This window comes from Petromyzon marinus, chromosome 1 (assembly GCF_048934315.1).
Source record: "Petromyzon marinus isolate PM22_M1 ecotype Great Lakes invasive population chromosome 1, UKy_Petmar_22M1.pri1.0, whole genome shotgun sequence".
Classification (NCBI taxonomy): domain Eukaryota; kingdom Metazoa; phylum Chordata; class Hyperoartia; order Petromyzontiformes; family Petromyzontidae; genus Petromyzon; species Petromyzon marinus.
Window position 1 is genome coordinate 21,454,653 of NC_133667.1, and position 19,430 is coordinate 21,474,082.

A 19,430-nucleotide genomic window follows, 5' to 3' on the forward strand; every position below is an offset into this window, starting at 1 on the left:
GGGGGAGTGGGCGGGGCTAGAAGTGGGAGAGAGTGGGGGGGTGTGGGGCAGGGGAAGGGTGTGCTGTGTGAGCGCTGGGGGAGAAGACGTGAGGCTGGGGCGGGGGGAGTGGGCGGGGCTAGAAGTGGGAGAGAGAGAGGGGGGGTGTGGGGCAGGGGAAGGGTGTGCTGTGTGAGCGCTGGGGGAGAAGACGTGAGGTGGGGGGGGGGAGTGGGCGGGGCTAGAAGTGGGAAGCTGAGTGTGGGATGCGGGGGGTAACTAGGAAAAATGTACAGTAAACGGTAGGTAGGATGGAAACAACCACAACCAGTTAAGGCTTTACCTGGTTAATAACATCCTTCCAACGATTGCTCAATTTATATCCATCTTCTCGGTGGAAGTTGCCCGTTTATATCTGGATGGCTTCATGACCAAACCTTTGATAGTTGCCCGAAGGTTTGCAGAGTACCTTGGTCTCGGAAAAAAACAATATCATGCGAGCCCACAACGTTATAACAATGGTCAGCTACGGCAGAGGTATTTGTTCTGCCGTGTTTCAGATCCGCCTTGTGTTCGCGAACACGATCCGAGACATGTCGTTTCGTTTCCCCAATGTAACTGCTACCGCAGGTACAACTCAGTTTGTAGACTCCAGGGTATTGCATGTCAGGAATGACCTTCACAGATTCGATCTCAGCTTCCCACTTCTTGCTACGCCCACTTCCCTCCCCAGCCTCAGTTCTCCCCCTAGCGCTCACGCAGCCCCCCTGCCCCACACCCCCCCCCCCCCCCCTCTCTCTCCCCGCTTGCCTTCCCCCTTTTTATTACACGCTTTTTATTAACTCACTCTGTTGTATCCTCAAATCTTGTAACTCAATTTTAACCCACTTCCCAATGTGGTATCGACTGGAAACTTGGTATACTTATGTCATACTGATGACAATACTATATGCTATCATAAAAAATAAAAAAAATATTTTTGAAAACATTATTTTGTATATGTTATGTTTCGGTTTGGGTCGAATTGTCCACGGTAAACTGACGTTGGCTGTAAATGACCACTGTCCCCTTACGTTATGGCAAGCTTCGGGGCCACTTCCTGGAGTCGTGGAATTCTGCCATTACTAGTACGGTACATTTCATTAAAGCGTGTTGTAAGAAAAAGTTTTTTTTTATATTACTTACCTATATATCCTCTTGCCACGACAGCTCTCTCGCATACTTCAGCATTTTCTTGCGGTGGTTCCACCTGATGAAGATTGCTTGTATTACGATCGAAACTGAGCGATTTATTTATTTATTTTATGCCTACCTGCGTGAATTTACGAAAAAAGCAAAGAGTATGGATTCCTGCAGTCATGAAACCTTCAAATCAAGATTGCTTCATGCGGTAGTAGATGCGTTCCAAAAAAATGGAGCACAAAGCAAAATTTCTCAGGACAGCTGCCTGTTGAGTAGCGCATACATACAATACAGTGTTGTCCCATGTCTGACCATGCAGTCGTATGCGATAGAATTCAAACCGCATTTCGTACATTTTGGGTAGAAATAGGCTTGTCGCATAAACGTTAAATCGTACAAACCTAAGCTCCGTACAGGGAGGGAAACCTCTATATATATTTTAGTAGTATAATTAATTATAGTTCTTTTATATATTATCCTTTTTTGATTGTCCTCTGCGTTTTGCTCATTTGTCCTTGTTAAAAATAATTGTGGTTTATATGTGCTGATTATGCAGCAGCTTAGTCTTATTTAAATATTTATTTCATTAAATGCTTAGTTCATCATGCTTAAATAAATCCATCTTGAATAAAATCAGTTTTTTTGTGGTGTCAAGGGGGGAGGGGGAGGGTGTTGCAGGCAGGGATTGTTTCTAGATTTGCTTTAATATGGTAAAAAAAATTCGGAATCACTTGATAAACCATAATCTCATCTAATTATTCATTGCCTAGTTGTCGGTCTTAAAAAGATGAGTCTCAAGAGATCTAAAATTATGCAGCCATGGTCACTTTACCAAAGTCAATTTCACACGATTATTGAATAAAGCTATGAGCAGCAACATGCATTATTCCTACTGGAGCTTAGAATGCCATTTAAAGGTTGCAAATTATTTAAAGTTCAGGATCGCTTGTTATTTATTTTATAATTGCTGCCGTTGATTCATTACCGTTTACCTGTCCAAAATGGATCACTAGATTTAGTTTTGAATTTCATATTGTAATCATGATGTGGTACAGCCCTTTTTATGAAACTATTGTTTGGTTTCTTCACAATGCAGGCGGTGTATGTTATCCATACTTCACCACAGTGGTCAGTGCTGGTTGGTAAATGTGGGGAGCATTGACTTACTGCACAGTACAGCAATGAATTTTGCTGCAATGTCCTTTAACTGTTGTTATGCATTGTGGTTGTTCATACAAGCACTATTCAGGCTCAAGCCTGCTTAGCTATGGAGCTCTGATGACATTGGGCACATCCTGAGTTGATCTGGTCATAGGATTGCTTAACTACAAGGCGTAGGGTAATTAGCAATAACACAATTTGACTCTTTCCATATTCGTCTCCTGCTTGCGAGCATGCCAACAACGTGTTGGCTCTGTAATTGCGATTATATGTCTTGTCTCTCTTTTGTGCACCTTACAGAAGTTTTTCAATGTTTCCTATCAGCACGGGATGCGGCTCGAGAACGAGAACGCGAAAGGGAGTGGGAGAGGCTTGGCGGTGGAAGTTCAAATTCCCCAGCGCTAGACGAGCAGTCCGAGGACCACAACCAACCGTCGGCGGGGCCGCAGTCAAGCCAAGCGACCAAGAGAAAGAGCTCGGGCGTTGGGTTTGAAGAGTTTGATCTTTTCACGCTGGCATGCAACACGGTTATCCAGCGATGCGCCTTGCTTATTCTGGCGGTGAGCCCCGCTGTGAGGGACTGCCAAAGTAGAGAAGAAGACCTGCCCGGACAAGGTGGTTACATTGGGTAAGTCCAAGTGCATTTTGTTCATCTACATGCAAACTAAAAGAAAAAAACAGGATAGCCTAATTTTAAAGTGACCTGGGTCACCAAAATGACAAGAAGCAAATAAAGTAAAGTACAGCAATGAAGCAAATATAAATAAAAGCCAAAACCACCTTTTCGTGATGAGAATGTAAAAAACATTGCATGAACATAAATCATTGTTAAATAATAAGTTCCCTGTCACGCATGTTGGCTTAGTTAGATCATTTTTGTACTGATCAAAGTGTTGTGGATACAGAGGGAGAGCGAGGCTTCTTGGAGGCAACACGTTTATTATAACAACATTCGCTAACACGAGGAGTAGCTGCTCCTATCGCCAGGTAACTGGGGAGGGAGTCCCTCCAGACTAACTCGCCCTAACGCGACTGGGGAGGGGAAGCCGTCAAGCTGGACTCCAACTAGAGTCCTGGTCTTGACCCCAGGGCTTCTTCTTCAGGAGGACGTCTTCATGTCTTCAGACCAGCAACAACCGCCGGACCCGTTTAGGAGTCCGGCTTATATCCCCAGTCCCGGGGCTTCCTCCGCCTCTAGGCACGCCTCCCTTCCCGACCTTTCCAGAGGCCCCTGGAACCGGTCCCAGGGTCCCCCAGCCCCCCTCTTTGGGCGCCCCACCCCCAGTACCTCCGGCTACTAGCCCTCCGGGTTCATCCGGAGTGCCATCGCCCCCTGTCACCCCTGCGCCGCTCCCGGCGCTCTCGCCCCCTGGCCTCCAAGGGCTGACGCTGCACACGGAGTGCACGTTGCACAACTGACGTGCTGTAGGTGGTGTGAGCAGCATGTCCCGTGCTCCACACACGGGCCGGCCTAACGTGGCATGCAGTGGCATCCCCTGATACCACTACAAAAGTACAATTAGGTAGCAGAAACTTTAATGACATTTTAGGGTGACTATCTTACTAATATCTCAACAAGGATACATGCTACATACATATGTAGCAAATATAAAGGGTGTTGTAATTATAATGATGTCTGTATTCATGAAGTAAATATATAATAAATATCTTCTGATTGCTCCCAACTGGAATATATTATAAGGAATGGAGAGCGATGAACGGGAGAAACCCAAGTTCGATTCCTGACCATGGATAACATCATTGGTGAGATGATATCTGACTGGCCTGGGCCTCCCTGCACAAACCTGTGGTAAACTATGGGGAGGCCTTCATTCAGCAGTGGATTGACAAAAGGCTGTAGATAATTTTATTTATTTAAACAAGGTTTTAATTTTAGTTTTTAATCATGTAACATCTACAATTTCTTATTTTCTTTGTTCCTATGAGCAGCATATTTTTATGAATAGCCTGATTATACCCATATTAATATATTCTTGTGTTTATGTAGCAACCTAGGAGGACTTTCACCAGAGGACATCGATGCTCGTGGCAGGAGCAGTTCTCAGCCAGGCCGGGCCAGGAGAGAGTCTGATTCTGATGATGATGCATATACAAGGGTATTTGTTTTTCATTTCTACTAAAATGTTATTTGTTGTTTTCCCACTAATTTTAGATTTTTTTTTATACTTGTGTAACATTGAATAATTAATTAGTGAAGGCCAATTTGACAACATGCTCTGGAAATGTAATGTCACAGTAATAATATTTAAATCTCATCAAATATAAGCACCATCTTTCATAGTGATCATCAGTATGAGTTCTGTCAAGCATGGTTTAAAGGATCACCTTTTATCTTATCTGACTCCTGTTTGGGGCCCAAGCTTTAAACATTTTGTAAAATCTGTAATCTTAGCTCTTGATGTATATGTGAAGCATTTCATTGTGCCTGGCATTCCACACGAATTACCAAGCTACCATAATTTGAAGCACACTAATCTGCGAGCCAGGATTTCCAACTTTCTCACTGATGATGGCCAGTCTGATGTTCTTCTAGGATTTATGTGTCCAAGATTTTTTTCTCTTAATTAAATTACTTATTGTCTCCCACTCTTTTGCTGTGGACAGTGCTTCAAGCAATCATACTCATTTCAATCACCAGCTGACAGTAATAGACATTAATATGCCCAATGCGCAGATACTTCACTATCAGTCATCACTGACTTGAAGAATGCTTAATTGAGGTGACAAAAACCTGGACACAACAAAAAATTATCCCAGTTCACGATAATATCATATAAGGCTGATAGTCTCACTTTTCATCCAATCCATGTTTTAAGCATACTATTTTTGATTCGAGTAAAAACATGAATGTGCTTGTCACAATGATCTTATATGACTTTTAGTGAAACGGCTATTACTAATTTGGATAATGAAACAAAGCAAAAGCTTGGTGTTATTACTTGTGCCAAAGCCACTTGTCAACTGTTTTACTAAAAAGTACAGATTTGTCCACAGTTGGAATGCTGCATATATATCGAGGTGGAGCACCAGTTCCTACCTCACTATACTAAATATAATTCCATTTAAAAGTCATGTTGCTTAATCCAGGAATCACTGATTCGATCCAGTCACTCGCTCACTGGCAGTCAATTGCCTCCATGTCACTCTTTTATCGTTACTACCATGGATGCTGTTCCAGTGAACTTTACGATTTTCTTCTTCAACCCATGTCAAGCACTCGGTCTACCAGACTCTTTTGTCTCATCCATACGCTATTCAACCACCATACTGCAGATCGCTACACTTCTGCTTCTTCCCTCAAACTGATTTACTTTGCAATTCCCTTCCACTCGTATCTTTTCCCAAGTTCGTATAACCTTCCTCCGTTTGAGAAATGTGATTTTTTTTTTCAACTGTTATCGATTACAACGTAAAAAGTGTTTGTTGTTAGCAACCTGCAATGTTGGGCCTTTGGGACCCTTCACCATTACTGTGCTATATTAAACATATATTTTTACTGTCATTAACTTAAGTGGCAAAAAATAACTAATCTAAATCTCTGTTTTTGTTCTTTCAGGATTCTGAGCGTGCATTTAGAGAAGATTCTGAAATTACTTCTAAAACTACTCAGCAGAGGCATGGTGGGATACTGATGTTTTCAGATACACAATATTTCATATGAAATTCTCACTGTTTATTGAAAATTAATAAAAGTTAGCCTGGACATATTTTGCAGAACATTTTACAACAAATGTTTGTCATCTATATAATTTAACTAGCCTTTTGCCCGTCCATGGACGGGTGTTTTGAAGTAAATCTGAAACTTGCAAGCGAAAAGCAGACCGTGACATGATATTCATTCCATCCATTTGTGATGCACACAGGCATTATTGGATCATTATAATAGGTAATAATAATGGGGGGGGGGGGGTGTCGATTTGGAGGACATCACCTGCTCATGATTATTAATGAGGGGGGCTGTTCGATGTTGAGTGATGTCACCCGCTCATGATTATTAATGAGGAGGGGTGGGGGGGTGTCCATTTGGAGGACGTCACCTGCTCATGAATATTAATGAGGGGGGCTGGTCGATGTGGAGTGACGTCACGAGCATTAAGGACATTCCTGGGTGATTATATATTGTCGGTATTTGAAGACGATCACCTTTTGATGTGTATCTGGTCATTACCTCTCTTTTAAATTGAACTGAAATGGGTATGACAGGTTGAATATAAATATTTTTACTGCAATATACTTATTGTGTACTTTACAGATTCTGAGATCGCCTTGCAAGAGGCACGCAGGCAGCAGCAGCAACAACAGCAGCGTTACCTGGGCAGGGATAAGGCAATTGGTGCCCGGGGCCGCCCCTCGGATGGCCAGACGCTGGTTGAGACCCTGTCTGGCTTCATCACAGGAGACCTGGCTCAGTCACCTGGCCTTCGCGAGCCTGAAGAAGGCCGTTCCAGCAACCCACACCTACTGGCCATCGCCATGGAGCAGCAACAGACGCGAGCAGAGGTGAGGTGTGACTTGATGAAACTGCATCATGGGGACCTCCTTTGCCAGTACGAAAATATGAGAATAGGTTTTTCCCCCTTTTTTCTGGCAACAAAACAGGTGATTCCTTGCAAAAGGTTTCAGTTGGGTGTTTTAACATCTTAACACCTGTTTTGTTGCCAGAAAAAAGGAGACAACCTATTCTCATAAATTGCACATGTTATTCGGTTGAATTTGTGTTGGTGGTGTCAGTAACAGCTTTTTCAAATGAGGACATAATTTCGGCTTAAATATTAACAATACAAACTTAAGATTCTTTTGGAAATTACAAGGTGAGAACAGAGAAAATAGTCACGTTAATATTTGCTATGAGCAACGTCTCTTTCTTATTTTATATTTTATGATATTGATTCCATTGTAACGAAATCACAGCTTTTCCTATATTGTTTAAACATTCTTGGATTGTTTAAAAAATTGCTATTTTTATTGTTTTGTTTCTTTTAGAAATTGTATCTGTGTATTCTTGATTGATAGTTTGTTTGTTATTTCCATAGCTGCGTGTGGAGGCATTGCACCAAATCCTTACTCTGATTGCTGGGATGGAGGACAAGGATTGCCAGCCATCAGGGAGGAGTGAGCACGGTACCCCCATGTCACCTGGTTTCCAATCGGCTGCCCTGCTAACGTCTGTCCGCTTGCAATTTCTTGCCGGCTGTTTCGGCCTGGGCGTGGTCACCTCAAACAGCCTGGAGGGAGACAGCGTACAGCTCCATCACTACCAGGCAAGCCCACGTGACAACACATCCATATTGCTCGAAGATTGCAGTGCTTAAGTTTAGTGTTCCTTTTGTATGTGGGGTATAATCTATCAAAATCGATTTTGGTAGATCTTTTCTTTTATTTGTAAGGTAGGAAAATGTTAACCCTATTGAGTCCTTTTTAAAATCTGTCAACTGTTTGTGTTTTTGCTCATTTTAGTATTGTTGGAGATAATATTTTTGAAACTTATGTAGTGAAAAGTTTAGAACAGTGTGTTTAAACTGAAAGCAGTCCTCATACCAACACATTTTTTAGACTTTTATAAGTATTAGAACAATTGATAATTGCTTTTCCTGGGTTACCATTTTTTATGAATTATAATTTAGTTTTATATATCTCCATTTATTTTTGTTATCGATTTTTAAAGAGATAATTTTAATGTCAAACAAATGTTTTTTTTTATTTCAAGGCACCAATGTAAAAAATGTTATACAATATCGGAAATGTACACTTTCACTTTGTATTCTTGTCTTTACATTAACTCTCACAGGATGGAATTACAGCAGCGAAGAGACATACTCAAACATTAATTCAGTCTCTGGTGCACAAGATCTACCAGCATCTCGCTGCTGTGCTGGATCGTGGCTTGCAGACCAACCGGCATCCAATTGGTAAATTGGTTTCATGAAAGTTTGTTTTTGTGCAGAGTGCACTTAGCATGGCACAAGCGCCGTGGTGACATCACCGCCAATTAGTGCTGAATGACGGTTATTTTATGTTATGTGCGGAGCGGGGAGCAGAAGTGTAGCGGTTGGCACGCTGCACTTTGAACCCGGCGACCCGAGTTTGATTCCTACTCGCAGCTATCAACATTGACAATTATCTGAATCGGTCCTGGGCCTCCCCGAGGTCGACTCGGCCTCAAATGATTGCCCAGTGCAATATGCTAGCGCGCTACAAATAGTACTTTCCACAACAATATTTTTAGTCTATATGGGGGCTTATTGTATTTGTGCGGAGTGGTTGTTAGTGGTTTGCATGCTGCAAACCTGATATCCAATTTCTGAACCAGTTCTAGACCTCCCGTAGATTGTCTTGGCCACAAATTAGAACCTGGGGTGGTGTTTGCCACACCACCCTCTTGTGCGCACCCTGCCGGCTCTCGTTAGGGGCTCGTAGACAGAACTTGCCCCAACAGGCTATATAGGATACCTCTGGAAGTAAAGACTTTAGAACATTTTTCTTTGCTGAAGTTGGTGTCATTTGTATTAATAACCAAAGAACCATCTATGTATGGAAGTTTACATTTCCTGCTCTAATTAGACAACTGCTTATAAAAATCCTGCATCCCTCCCTGATTGCCTCCTGAACAAAATACATCATTACGGTTTTTACATGGTTAAATGTGGCGAGTTCCTAGCATGCAAAATACCTTGCTGATCTCATCAAGGAACATAAACCATCACTCAAATTCGGGTCATCCTCTCAGTGGCTTTTGGCTCTAACCATCGAACAGAGACGGTTACTGCATCGCGTGCTTTCCAGTGCGCTTCTGCGGCCATCTGGAATGCTCTTCCTTCTATATTAGGAAGCCACTGGAGCTATGCACTTTTAAATTTAGATTGAAAACTACTTTCTTGAACTGCTTTTTGTGTTTAGTTTGTCCTTTCCCTGCATCTCTGATTATCACGGTTGGCTACATATGTTTCGAAAGAAGTTCTACATGATACGTTTCATAGTTTGGGTTGCATGGCCACAATCACACTGTGACTTGTCTTTCAACATTTTTTAATGAAGGAGATGTGTGCATCGGCCTGTTGATGTTATGATTCAGTTGAAGGTTACACCAGTGTCTTCGAGGAATGTCAAAGCCAGGAGGTTGCGATGTTTGGGTCTCGAACAAGGTGTTTATTCTAGACGATCGCGTTGTTCCACTGTTTGCCAGCATTCTTCTTGAGATGGTAGCTTTCTCGTAGCCCACTTGTTATGTGTTTTCTTAAACACAACAAATACCGTCATCTAGCTGAAATGGACATCGTTAATTGAAATTCAGATATGAACAGGAGTAGGGAAGTGTGGGAGGTATATGGAGGAGGGAGGAAGAGATGGAGAGGGGTAGGAGGGAGAGTGAAAGGGCGTGAAACAAGAGGAAAGAGAGAGGGCAAAACACAACGAGGAGCTGTGTGGGAGGAAGGATTAGGGAGAGGCAAGGGAGATTGAGATGGGAAAGGGAGGGGTGGGGATAAGGATCGTGAGAGAAACAGGGAGAGTAATAGGGTGAGGGAAGTAGGTAAGATACAGTGGAGGGAAGAGAGGTTGTTTTTTTGGTTATTTAATTGAAGGTGTGGAGGGGTTACCAGCTCCTTGCCCCCATTGGTCACTGGCGGCTGCGAGCATGCCATGAGAGGAACGGCCAATTTATTATCAGTTCCCCCCCCCCGCCCCCATGTCCTTGCTCACAGCATACCATAGTGTTATCAATTGACTGGCAATCGCAGAGGAGGTGGAGGTAGTTTTTCTAGTCTACATCTGCACCGGTTTGAAACATTCAAGCTGACCTGCCTATGATTCATCTTGGGTTGAACCAGGTTGAGTCATGTGAGTAGCTCACAGATCCTTGAAAGATCTGGATACAGTTCCATCTCTGAGCTCCTCCAGCAGGTGAGGCTGCGTTGGCTGGGTCATACAGCCCATATGGCCCAACCTTCGCATTCCCAAGCAGCTTCTGTTTGACCAGATAGAGGGCATGGCACGGGCTACACAAGGCATGGGCTGATACGGTATAGGAGGATGTGGAGCTGAGCGGATAAGCCGATGACTGGTACCAGCGGTGTTAAGATCGACCTCTGGAGGAAGCAAGTGAAGCACGCTTTGGGAAATTTGGAGGCAGAGGAGTGACGTTCGCAACAACGAGCGGAGCGCTGAGCAGATGCATCAAGTTGACACAGTAGGGAGCACAAGTTTGTGCATCTGTCAGTCACCTGGGTCTGTCCCGTGACCTGTCAGCGAGCCTGATACTGCACGTGGCCTCAAAGTACATCTAGCCGAGCACAAACGTTGTGGTGATGTCACCGCCATTTAGCGGCAAAAGGCGTCTGTTATTTGAGGAGAGGACTATAGAGGGAGGGAGAGGTAGAAGAGAGGACAGAGGAAAATAGAGGAATATAGAACAAATAGAAAGTGTGAGAAATCGAGATGATAAATTAGGATCTACAGCAGAGAGGAACAGATGGATGGTCACGCCCGTAGAACGTGTGAGTTGCTTGTTTATTACATTAAAAGAAACACATCAAAATCGATGCCATTGTCTGCTTTGATTTAAAATTTTCTGCAAATAACTTATTTTACTAAGCCATCTTGCATGTCCGCAACAAACACTAGGTGGAGTTGTAGCTTTGTTTTCGAGACAGAATTAGAGAAACATTTTCTGTAGTTCTATGCAAGCATTACATTTATACATGTAAATAACCTAACTCGCACCTCCGATTAGCATGGTTGGCTTCGTACCTTGACCATTACCGTAATTTTGTCCATTAGCAACATGAATCTAAAGATAAATTAGTCCATCCCCCTGAATCTCGTGCATTAATACCAAATCTTAAGAATTATAACAATGAATTGGTCACATCATGGGACCTCCTTTGCCAGTCCCAAAATATGAGAAGAGGTTTTCCCTTTTTTCTGGCAACAAAACAGGTGTTAAGATGTTCAAACACCAAACTGAAACCTTTTACAAGGAATCATGTCTGCATTAACCACAATACTTGTGGTCAGAATGCAAAAAAAACCTACTCTGATAGTATATGCAAAAAGGCGTCCTCTGGTCTAACACCATTTGGGACTAGGCTCCAAAGAAAGCTGTCTCTGGTGTGGACCAATCCGTTTCAAAGACAATGCATATGTAGTGGGTGAATCACCAGAGGAGAACTTCTTTGAGGCAACACGATATTTATTTAACTGCTCTGAATATAGGGTCCCTCACAAAGGGGTAACGGCCCCTTTCACCCGATACCTGAGGAGGTATGGCCCCCGGGCTACACTGCCACCTAACACTGGATCCACTCTAATTCTTAGCCCTCCGGCTTGGGGCCCTAGGGGAGGCTACGCTGACCCGACCGTGCCAAGGTCTCTGGGTCCTGACCACTGGCTTCACTCAGCTCTGGCCCTTAGAAGGACAGCGAAGCTTGGGGTCCAGGGTCCTATTTTCAGTTCTGTCTTCGATCTTCAGCTTGGAGATGACTGAGCCGGACCCTTCAGAGATCCGGCTTATATACAGGTCCGTGGCTTGCTCCGCCCTAGCCACGCCTCCCTTCCAGAACCTTCTGGAAGGTGACATCCCCCAGTCCCCCCTCCCAGGGTTTGGGGATTGTGTCCCACGATCCCTTATCCCAGGGATTACTGTTGGCCCCTTGGACCATAGGCCTTTACATTAGCGCAATCGCACTTCCGCCCCCTGTTGACGCGAAGGAGAAGCTCCCCACTAACAGCATGGGGAGTGCCGATTAATGCCTCTCCACATATATTATCAGTTTTTTGTTTGCATTCTGACCACAAGTATTGTGGTTAATGCAGACATGATTACTTGTAAAATGTTTCAGTTTGGTGTTTTAACGTCTTAACACCTGTTTTGTTGCCAGAAAAAAGGGGAAAACCTATTCTCAATGCCTCGCTCCTTCTGTATGTATGTTAAACTTCTTTCCCACTGTTTGTAGCCAACCATGCTAATTGGAGGTGCGGGGGAAGGACAACAAACTAGACACAAATCAGTTCTAAAGAAAGTACTTTTTAATCTAGATTTAAAAGTGCATAGCTCCAGTGGCTTCCTAATATCGGAAGGAAGAGCATTCCAGACGGCTGCAGAAACGCGTCTGAAAGCGCGGAATACAGTGACCGTATTTGTTCGATGGCTCGCCAAAAGCTGCTGGATAGGATGACCAGAGTTTGCGTGATGGTTTATGCTCCTTGAGGAGATCACCAATGTATTGTGGTTCATTTGTGGCAAGCACTTTGTGTGTGATGAGTGCGACCTTATAAAGTATTCGTTCGGCAACTGGAAGCCAATGCAGCTTGGCGAGCACTGGACGGACATGGTCGGATCTTGCACCATCATGACACGTGCCAAATAATTTTGTACACTGTGCAGCTTTGTAATGTGTTCTGTCTGAGTCATGGGGATATTATTTTTGACCCCTAAAAAAAATAAAGGCATTAAAGATGTCCGGCTGGCCTAGTGTGTAATTGGGTGCCCTGTTCAGTTTCTAAGCCTGTCTGCTTACAAATATAAATATTGCTATCATCTACATATAAATATTAAAAGGAAATAATTTTAGCCAATTTATCATTATCACATGAGCTGTGAATTATGTCAACGTCCCATCTGTGACAATATACATGGCTATTTTGTGCAGCTGTTACTTTTCTCACTACAACAAAAAAACCTATTAATTTAGATATGGATGCTGTTTCAAGCCTGAAAAAGGGAAGGGCTCCTTGTCTGATTTTTCACATTAATCTTCATTAACAAGACAAAGCAGAAATCCCCATCTCCTCTGCAATTCTGCAACATTTGGTTATGATTCTAGTCCTGGTAGTGACATTGGATAGAGCTAATCTTTTGTAAAGTAACAGCACGTTTTTATCAATCTTGGATGTGGCCGAGTCAATTCCTGACCGGAAGTGGAAATTCTAACCTTTATTGTGAGTCAAGTATTTGAATCATGATTCAAACCTGGCCAGATGCAGCACTTACAGAAATATTAGTGAGAAGGGGAAGAGTGCTATGGGACCCGAAGAGGTAGTTGACATACCCTTGCATATAAGGATGCTAATAAACTAGTACGAAGCAATCGGGCAAAAAAGTTAATTGACCTTTTAGAAGCGTGGCTTCATGATGAGCTATGCAAGCCACTTTGGAAGACTGGATAGGTCAACTTTCGTATTAAGAGACGGGTATTCGAGATGGGCGTAATGGCAATTACAATATCGGACCATGTTATCTGCATCTGTATTGTGTGCTTGGTTACCTTCTTAAATTCTCTACAGCAATGTTCATAATGGTGTTCTGTTATCCGGGTCTGACAGCTGTCTTTGATTAAGCGACCTATAAAATACCTTCTATGAATATAGGTTCAACATTGGACGCCTACTCAGAAAATCAGGAAGAGGTTACAATGGAGTTGGCATTTGTGCATGATTGTGATGCATAGGTTAATGAGATGGACATTGAAAGGGACATTCGTAGTGTTGGTGATCGAGGAAGACTTCCGGTCAGATGATGTAATACTGTGGGAGCAGACTTTGTTAGGTGTGGACTCCCCAACCTTTTTGTAAATTGGTAGAAAGCTAGAAATAATAATGATGTATTGTGGAATCAAACTGTATGTTGTGACCTTTTTATAATTAAGCAGTTTAATAATTGTATGTGTGTTGAAATAATTGAGACCTTCAGCCTTTTTACGAAGTGTAACTTAACACTTAAATTAATGCTTTCAATATTTTTTTTTATCAGGTGCACAACAGCGTCTACAGCTCGTCACAGTGTTTGCACTGAGCATGCGTTACCAGCCTGTGGATGTGTCGCTGGCTGTGTCCACTGGACTTCTGGGCATCCTGTCGGAGCTGTGCGGTACTGACATGTCTCTGGGTCAGCCTTGGCTCCTCATCCACAAGCCAGGCCTTTCTCAAATTGGCACGGCGCTCAAGGTTGCCAGCACCAGACTGCTGCAGATCCTGGCCATCACCACAGGGTAAGGATGTCTTGCTAACAAACAAAAGTATACACATCCGGCTTGAAGAAAAATGGGTATTTCATACTTGAGCAACAGCTTCAAATTCCTTGAAGCACCATTTGCATCAAATGTCAATTTTAACATGCTTGTAAATCTGGAAAGTTGTATTGATTTTAATTATATGGGTTTGCTGATTTCTATCGCAGCACCTACGCAGACCGGCTGAATCCCAAAGTGGTGCAGATGTTGCTCGACCTGCTGTGTAGCCAGTTGAAAAATCTCCTTACCCAAGCAGAGGGGGTGTTCACATCTGGTGCTGACAAGGGGCAAGAATGGGCAGCAGACACTGTTCATAATGTGCCTGTCGAATGTAAGTATAATGATTCCATGAGCACCATTGCTTGCTATATGTCATAGGAAAATAGAACATTGTGTATGTAGGGGAAGCAATGGGTTAACACACTGTGCTTTAATCCCTGAGGCTTAAGTTTTTTTTTCAGTTTCATTTATTAGGTATAGCCCTGTTGTGAGCCATGAGGCTCTTGGCGTAGGTGCATCCGCAACAAACAAAACATGAACAAAGAACATCTTAAAGTGACGATGCGCAACAGAAACATCCAGGAAAAAACAGTAAAATCTGTATCCTGGTTACGGCGAACATTTGTGTCAAGTGAACTGGTCTGGTCCTAGTCCCATGTCTTCACAAACCTGCACTTACCAGCAAACAACCTCCATTGCTGACATAGTGTGGGGAGGCCTTCATCCAGCAGTGGATTGACAATGGGCTATAAATTGTTACTATTACAATTTGGAATCATCTGACACTTTTAGTTTTCAGTTAACATTAGAAAGGCTAATATTATACGTAGGCTTTTACAACCAATATGATTCATAATATTGATTTTACGTTAGATTGTGTACATATAATGCCAATTTATTTTAGACTATAACCCTCCACCGAGTGACAGAGCCAATCGTATACATTTGAATATTTGCGCATGTGACAGCTTGATTTAATTGGCTCCGTCGAGTGATGGACGGTTATCGTAAAAAAAGGCCTTACACGCAAAACAATCTAACCAAAAAGAAACTGAATTATTGGAAATGTTAGCTTTAATTACATTGCTCATTTGCAATCGGGAGCATAATAGCTCACAATCCTTGTGTGCATGAAATTGGATTACAGTTTACAGTTTGGATATGCCTTCAGTCCTGTAATTCTCTCTTTAAAAATGTAATTTAAAAAGTGAATTCAAATTATATTGGAGAATGGACACTTTGTATATATGTTTCTCTCATTTAAAATAATGTGATGTATGGTACCACAGATATGAAACTGTAATTACAATGCTATCCATGAAAAGCCTTTGTTTTTATGATCACTTATCTTTTTATATCATGGACAACTGCACTATTATAAACCATTTCTTTAAACGAATAACAGGAAGACTTTGCTGTTTTTGTTTTGTTTACAACTCTCAATCTGTACCTGCTGCTAAATGTGGCCCAGTACCAGATCATAGTAACCTGCCACAAATGGTAGCTGTGATTGGGACTCAAACTCAGGCTTCTGGGTGCATATAGTGCAGTGTGCTAGCAACTCCCACCTATCAATTATTCATGGGAATGTGTGGTTTTAATGGTATTTTAAAGCATGAATTTATCATGCAACTCTTTTTATAGCATTGCCAACTGTTTACCCACATACGTATATGCTTTACTTTAAAGCTAACCTGGTATTTATTGAAGAAGGATTTTCAAAGTGGACTGCAATTGTGCCTCTGTGACTGCCCTCTGTGTTTACACCTCACCCAGTAATTTAACATTGTAATAATCTATATCCCTTGGCATCACTGCGCTTACCTAAAGACAATGCACTGTGATGAATTTCCTCTTATGAATGCCTTTTATTCCTTACGGAATGTTTTGATTACATCATCACATTATTTCAACTTATGCATTATAATAAACAACATTTGGGAAGAAAAAATTCCTATGATTTCCACAGACTTTCATGGCGTATAAAACCTCAATCAAGAAAGAAGAAAAAAACAACTAAACTCCTGCCCAATTAATTAACCTAGGTTGACTCTGAGGTCATGAGCACTGAGCTGACACCGTTGAGATGCAGGGTTTGAATACAGGCAGCTGCCCATAATTAAACCATCAATGACTTAACAAAACCACGTTTTTAATTTGGTTGCTGAAATTACATCTCTGGGGGTAAAAAACATTATATTGGTTTGTGTTTAATGTGAGAATGTCATAGCAGAGCTTGTAGGAAATGGTGCCTGCCACTGTGTTAATGATAAGAGGGCATAGTAATAGGTTTTTACCCTTTTATCTGGCACAAAAACTGACACCTTTATACAAGGGATCATGTTTGCAATAACCACAACACAAGCAGTCAAAATGCAAACAAAAAGAGACAACTGATAATGATATGCACTGTCCTTGAAATTGATTGGTCCACACCCGAGACGGCTTTTCTTAGAGCCTATTACTATATCTTGCTACTGGCAAAGGAGGTATCATAGTGATAAGAGGGCACTTGAAGGATTTTTCAGGATAAATACTTTTGGGAATTTCTTCCCACAAGCTTTTCTGACACTGGATCACTACTGTGAGATTTCTCAATGGATTCTTCTGACTTGATGCCAACAGTATCTTTGGAAAACATTTGGGGAAAAATATGGAAATGTTCACAAAAAAGTTTCATAGATCTAGTTTCTTTAAACATCCTCCACTGTTGAGACCATCTTGTCTACATCCATTGGCAGTCTTCCTGTTTTCTGGGAATTCACAAATGAGGGTATGGTTTTTAGTGTTCATTCAATGACCAGCATGAATGAGACAAATATTGGCGAATCGTACAGCTAGATAACTTCATCTTGTCCAGCAACATAAAACATATAAAGACCCAGATTATTTTCGTACCATCTGTTCTATGGCTCCTTTATGTTTTTCCTGTCTCCGAATTTACAGGTACATTGAAGAGCTAGCTGATCTACAGCTAGCCTTTAAGCTGTGGATCGGTTGTACTTACAAATAGAAGGAATTATAGAGAATCCCTCAAACGGCATTAAACCGTAGTAACCATCCATATTGCAAAATGTACCAAGTATTTTGTCTATATCATCAGTGGCTTGTGAATGTTTACAGCCTCGCTTTGTGTTTGTGTAATTTCCAAATGATATTTTTCTCATATTCTTAGCTCTTTCGGTAAAGTCACGTTGAAGGGAAACAATAAAATAATAAAATATATATAAAACAATAACAATTCTCACGACGTTTCGACCATAACACAAATGGTCGTCATCAGGTGTGTTATGGTCGAAACGTCGTGATAATTTTTATTGTTTTATATATATTTTATTATTTTATTGTTTCCCTTCAACGTGACTTTACCGAAAGAGCTAAGAATATGAATTACTGCAGTCACGAAAGCTTTAAATCAAGATATTTTTCTCATTACTTGAATTTCCTCCATGAACGATTTAATGTTATTTGTAACTTTTTTCAGAGCAACACATTGTTATTTAGAAATCCTCAAGTTATTGCTGTTTAACACAATATACTTATGGCAAAGTAAGTGCATTTTTAGAGTAATTATTTATCGTAATGATATTCTCTATGCAGAAGTACACCGTAAGAGTAGAATGCTGGTGATCTTTTCAAAAACCTGGTTTGCGTAAAGAGTGCAAGTCATATTAAAGATTCGACGTGTGCGGTTTGTTTATTTAAGTGTAACGCACAATGCATCCGTGCTCCCCTCCGTTTTGCAGCCTGCACACCCAAGAGCATTCACACCGCCGAGATACAGCTTGGGGACTTCCTGGTTTTTCTGCGGAGAGTCGTGTGCTCCAAGGCTATTCAGTCCAAGATGGCCTCGCCAAAATGGACAGAAGTGCTCCTGAACATCGCCGCTCAGAGGCGGCCCTCAGGTCTGCACGCAAAGGGACACCTTGTGACGCGCCGACTTTGCCTTCACATGTGAACCGATTTTTATTTAATATAAACCATTCTTACACACACTATTCGTTGTGTGTCTTTTGACTGCAATAATCAATAATTGACTCTTAACTGAATATATGTAGTTACAGGTATGTGTCTTTACTGTAATGGTCGATTCTAACTGAATCCATATGTAGTTGCAGGCTTATTTTTATTAAGCGTTATTTTGAATCCAGTACACCGTACGAGTATAATACTGTTGTTCCGTTTAAAACCTGGTTTATGTAAAAAGTTTAAGAAATGATAGTTGCACAAGACCACTAACTGAGAGTGAGAACTACCATGCTATGCATAGGAATATGTTGGCATCAATTGCTGGTGGCCTCATAATATCTATGTGGATGTGCACGCTGATAAGTGATAGCTGTGAAAAGCGCGTTGTATACGTGACCTGAAGATAATTGCAATGGAATTTTACTCCACTATTGTGCTCACATGAGAGTGGGCATGTTGATGATATCACATCACCTTTTTTTTATTGCCCAACTCGTGAAGATTTTAACAATTCTGGCAACTGCCTGATGATACTGGTGTTTTGAAGTCACAATACATTGGCATGTTTGTTCACTTGACAGCTTTATTTATTTGGCTGTGTTGAGTCGAGGAGTGTGTGCGAAACACATTGGCACTTTATTTGTGCCGTGATCTGACCCACAAATCAATGACGAATGATTACACTGAGTTTTGTGTTCATTATGGTTTTTCTATGCTGGGAGACCGATGGGTAAATGTGAATGCATTATACGGTGATATGAGGGAAGAGTTATTGCAGGGGAACAAAACTCAGCTGGCTGTGTTTGCTGTAGAATCCAATTGAGTTTGATACTGCAGCACATATGATTTTGAACACGGAAACAAAGTAAGCACACCTTATGAGGTATCTAATCCTTTTTCACACAAGTAAATATTTTGAGGCCATCAGTTGAACAAATCCTGTGTCTAACGATGCTGCCGGGTTGTGTATTGCCTGTTTTTTTATTTTTCCGGCATGGAGATACCTGCAGTCATGTCGTACGTAATGTGATATGGATGTCACCAGAGACCACAGAGATTTGGCAACGGAGCTTGGAAATGTCACCGGAGTTACAATGAATTGTTTTCATGGTT

General features: G+C 41.8%; 1 protein-coding gene across 14 annotated transcripts in view; it reads left to right on the plus strand.

Annotated features, from left to right (window-relative positions):
• Nucleotides 1–19,430, plus strand: part of HERC1 (HECT and RLD domain containing E3 ubiquitin protein ligase family member 1) — a 124,048-nt gene that overhangs the window by 41,387 nt on the left and 63,231 nt on the right. For 13 of the 14 annotated variants that reach the window (XM_076065554.1, XM_076065551.1, XM_076065538.1 and 10 more), the window contains 9 exons: nucleotides 2,623–2,950; nucleotides 4,331–4,439; nucleotides 5,900–5,963; nucleotides 6,596–6,843; nucleotides 7,377–7,604; nucleotides 8,132–8,252; nucleotides 14,090–14,327; nucleotides 14,516–14,679; nucleotides 18,095–18,253. In XM_076065554.1, the coding sequence (XP_075921669.1) occupies nucleotides 2,623–2,950; nucleotides 4,331–4,439; nucleotides 5,900–5,963; nucleotides 6,596–6,843; nucleotides 7,377–7,604; nucleotides 8,132–8,252; nucleotides 14,090–14,327; nucleotides 14,516–14,679; nucleotides 18,095–18,253 (1,659 nt within the window). The remainder of the gene's footprint in view (nucleotides 1–2,622; nucleotides 2,951–4,330; nucleotides 4,440–5,899; nucleotides 5,964–6,595; nucleotides 6,844–7,376; nucleotides 7,605–8,131; nucleotides 8,253–14,089; nucleotides 14,328–14,515; nucleotides 14,680–18,094; nucleotides 18,254–19,430) is intronic. The other variant, XM_076065576.1, reaches the window with a different exon arrangement.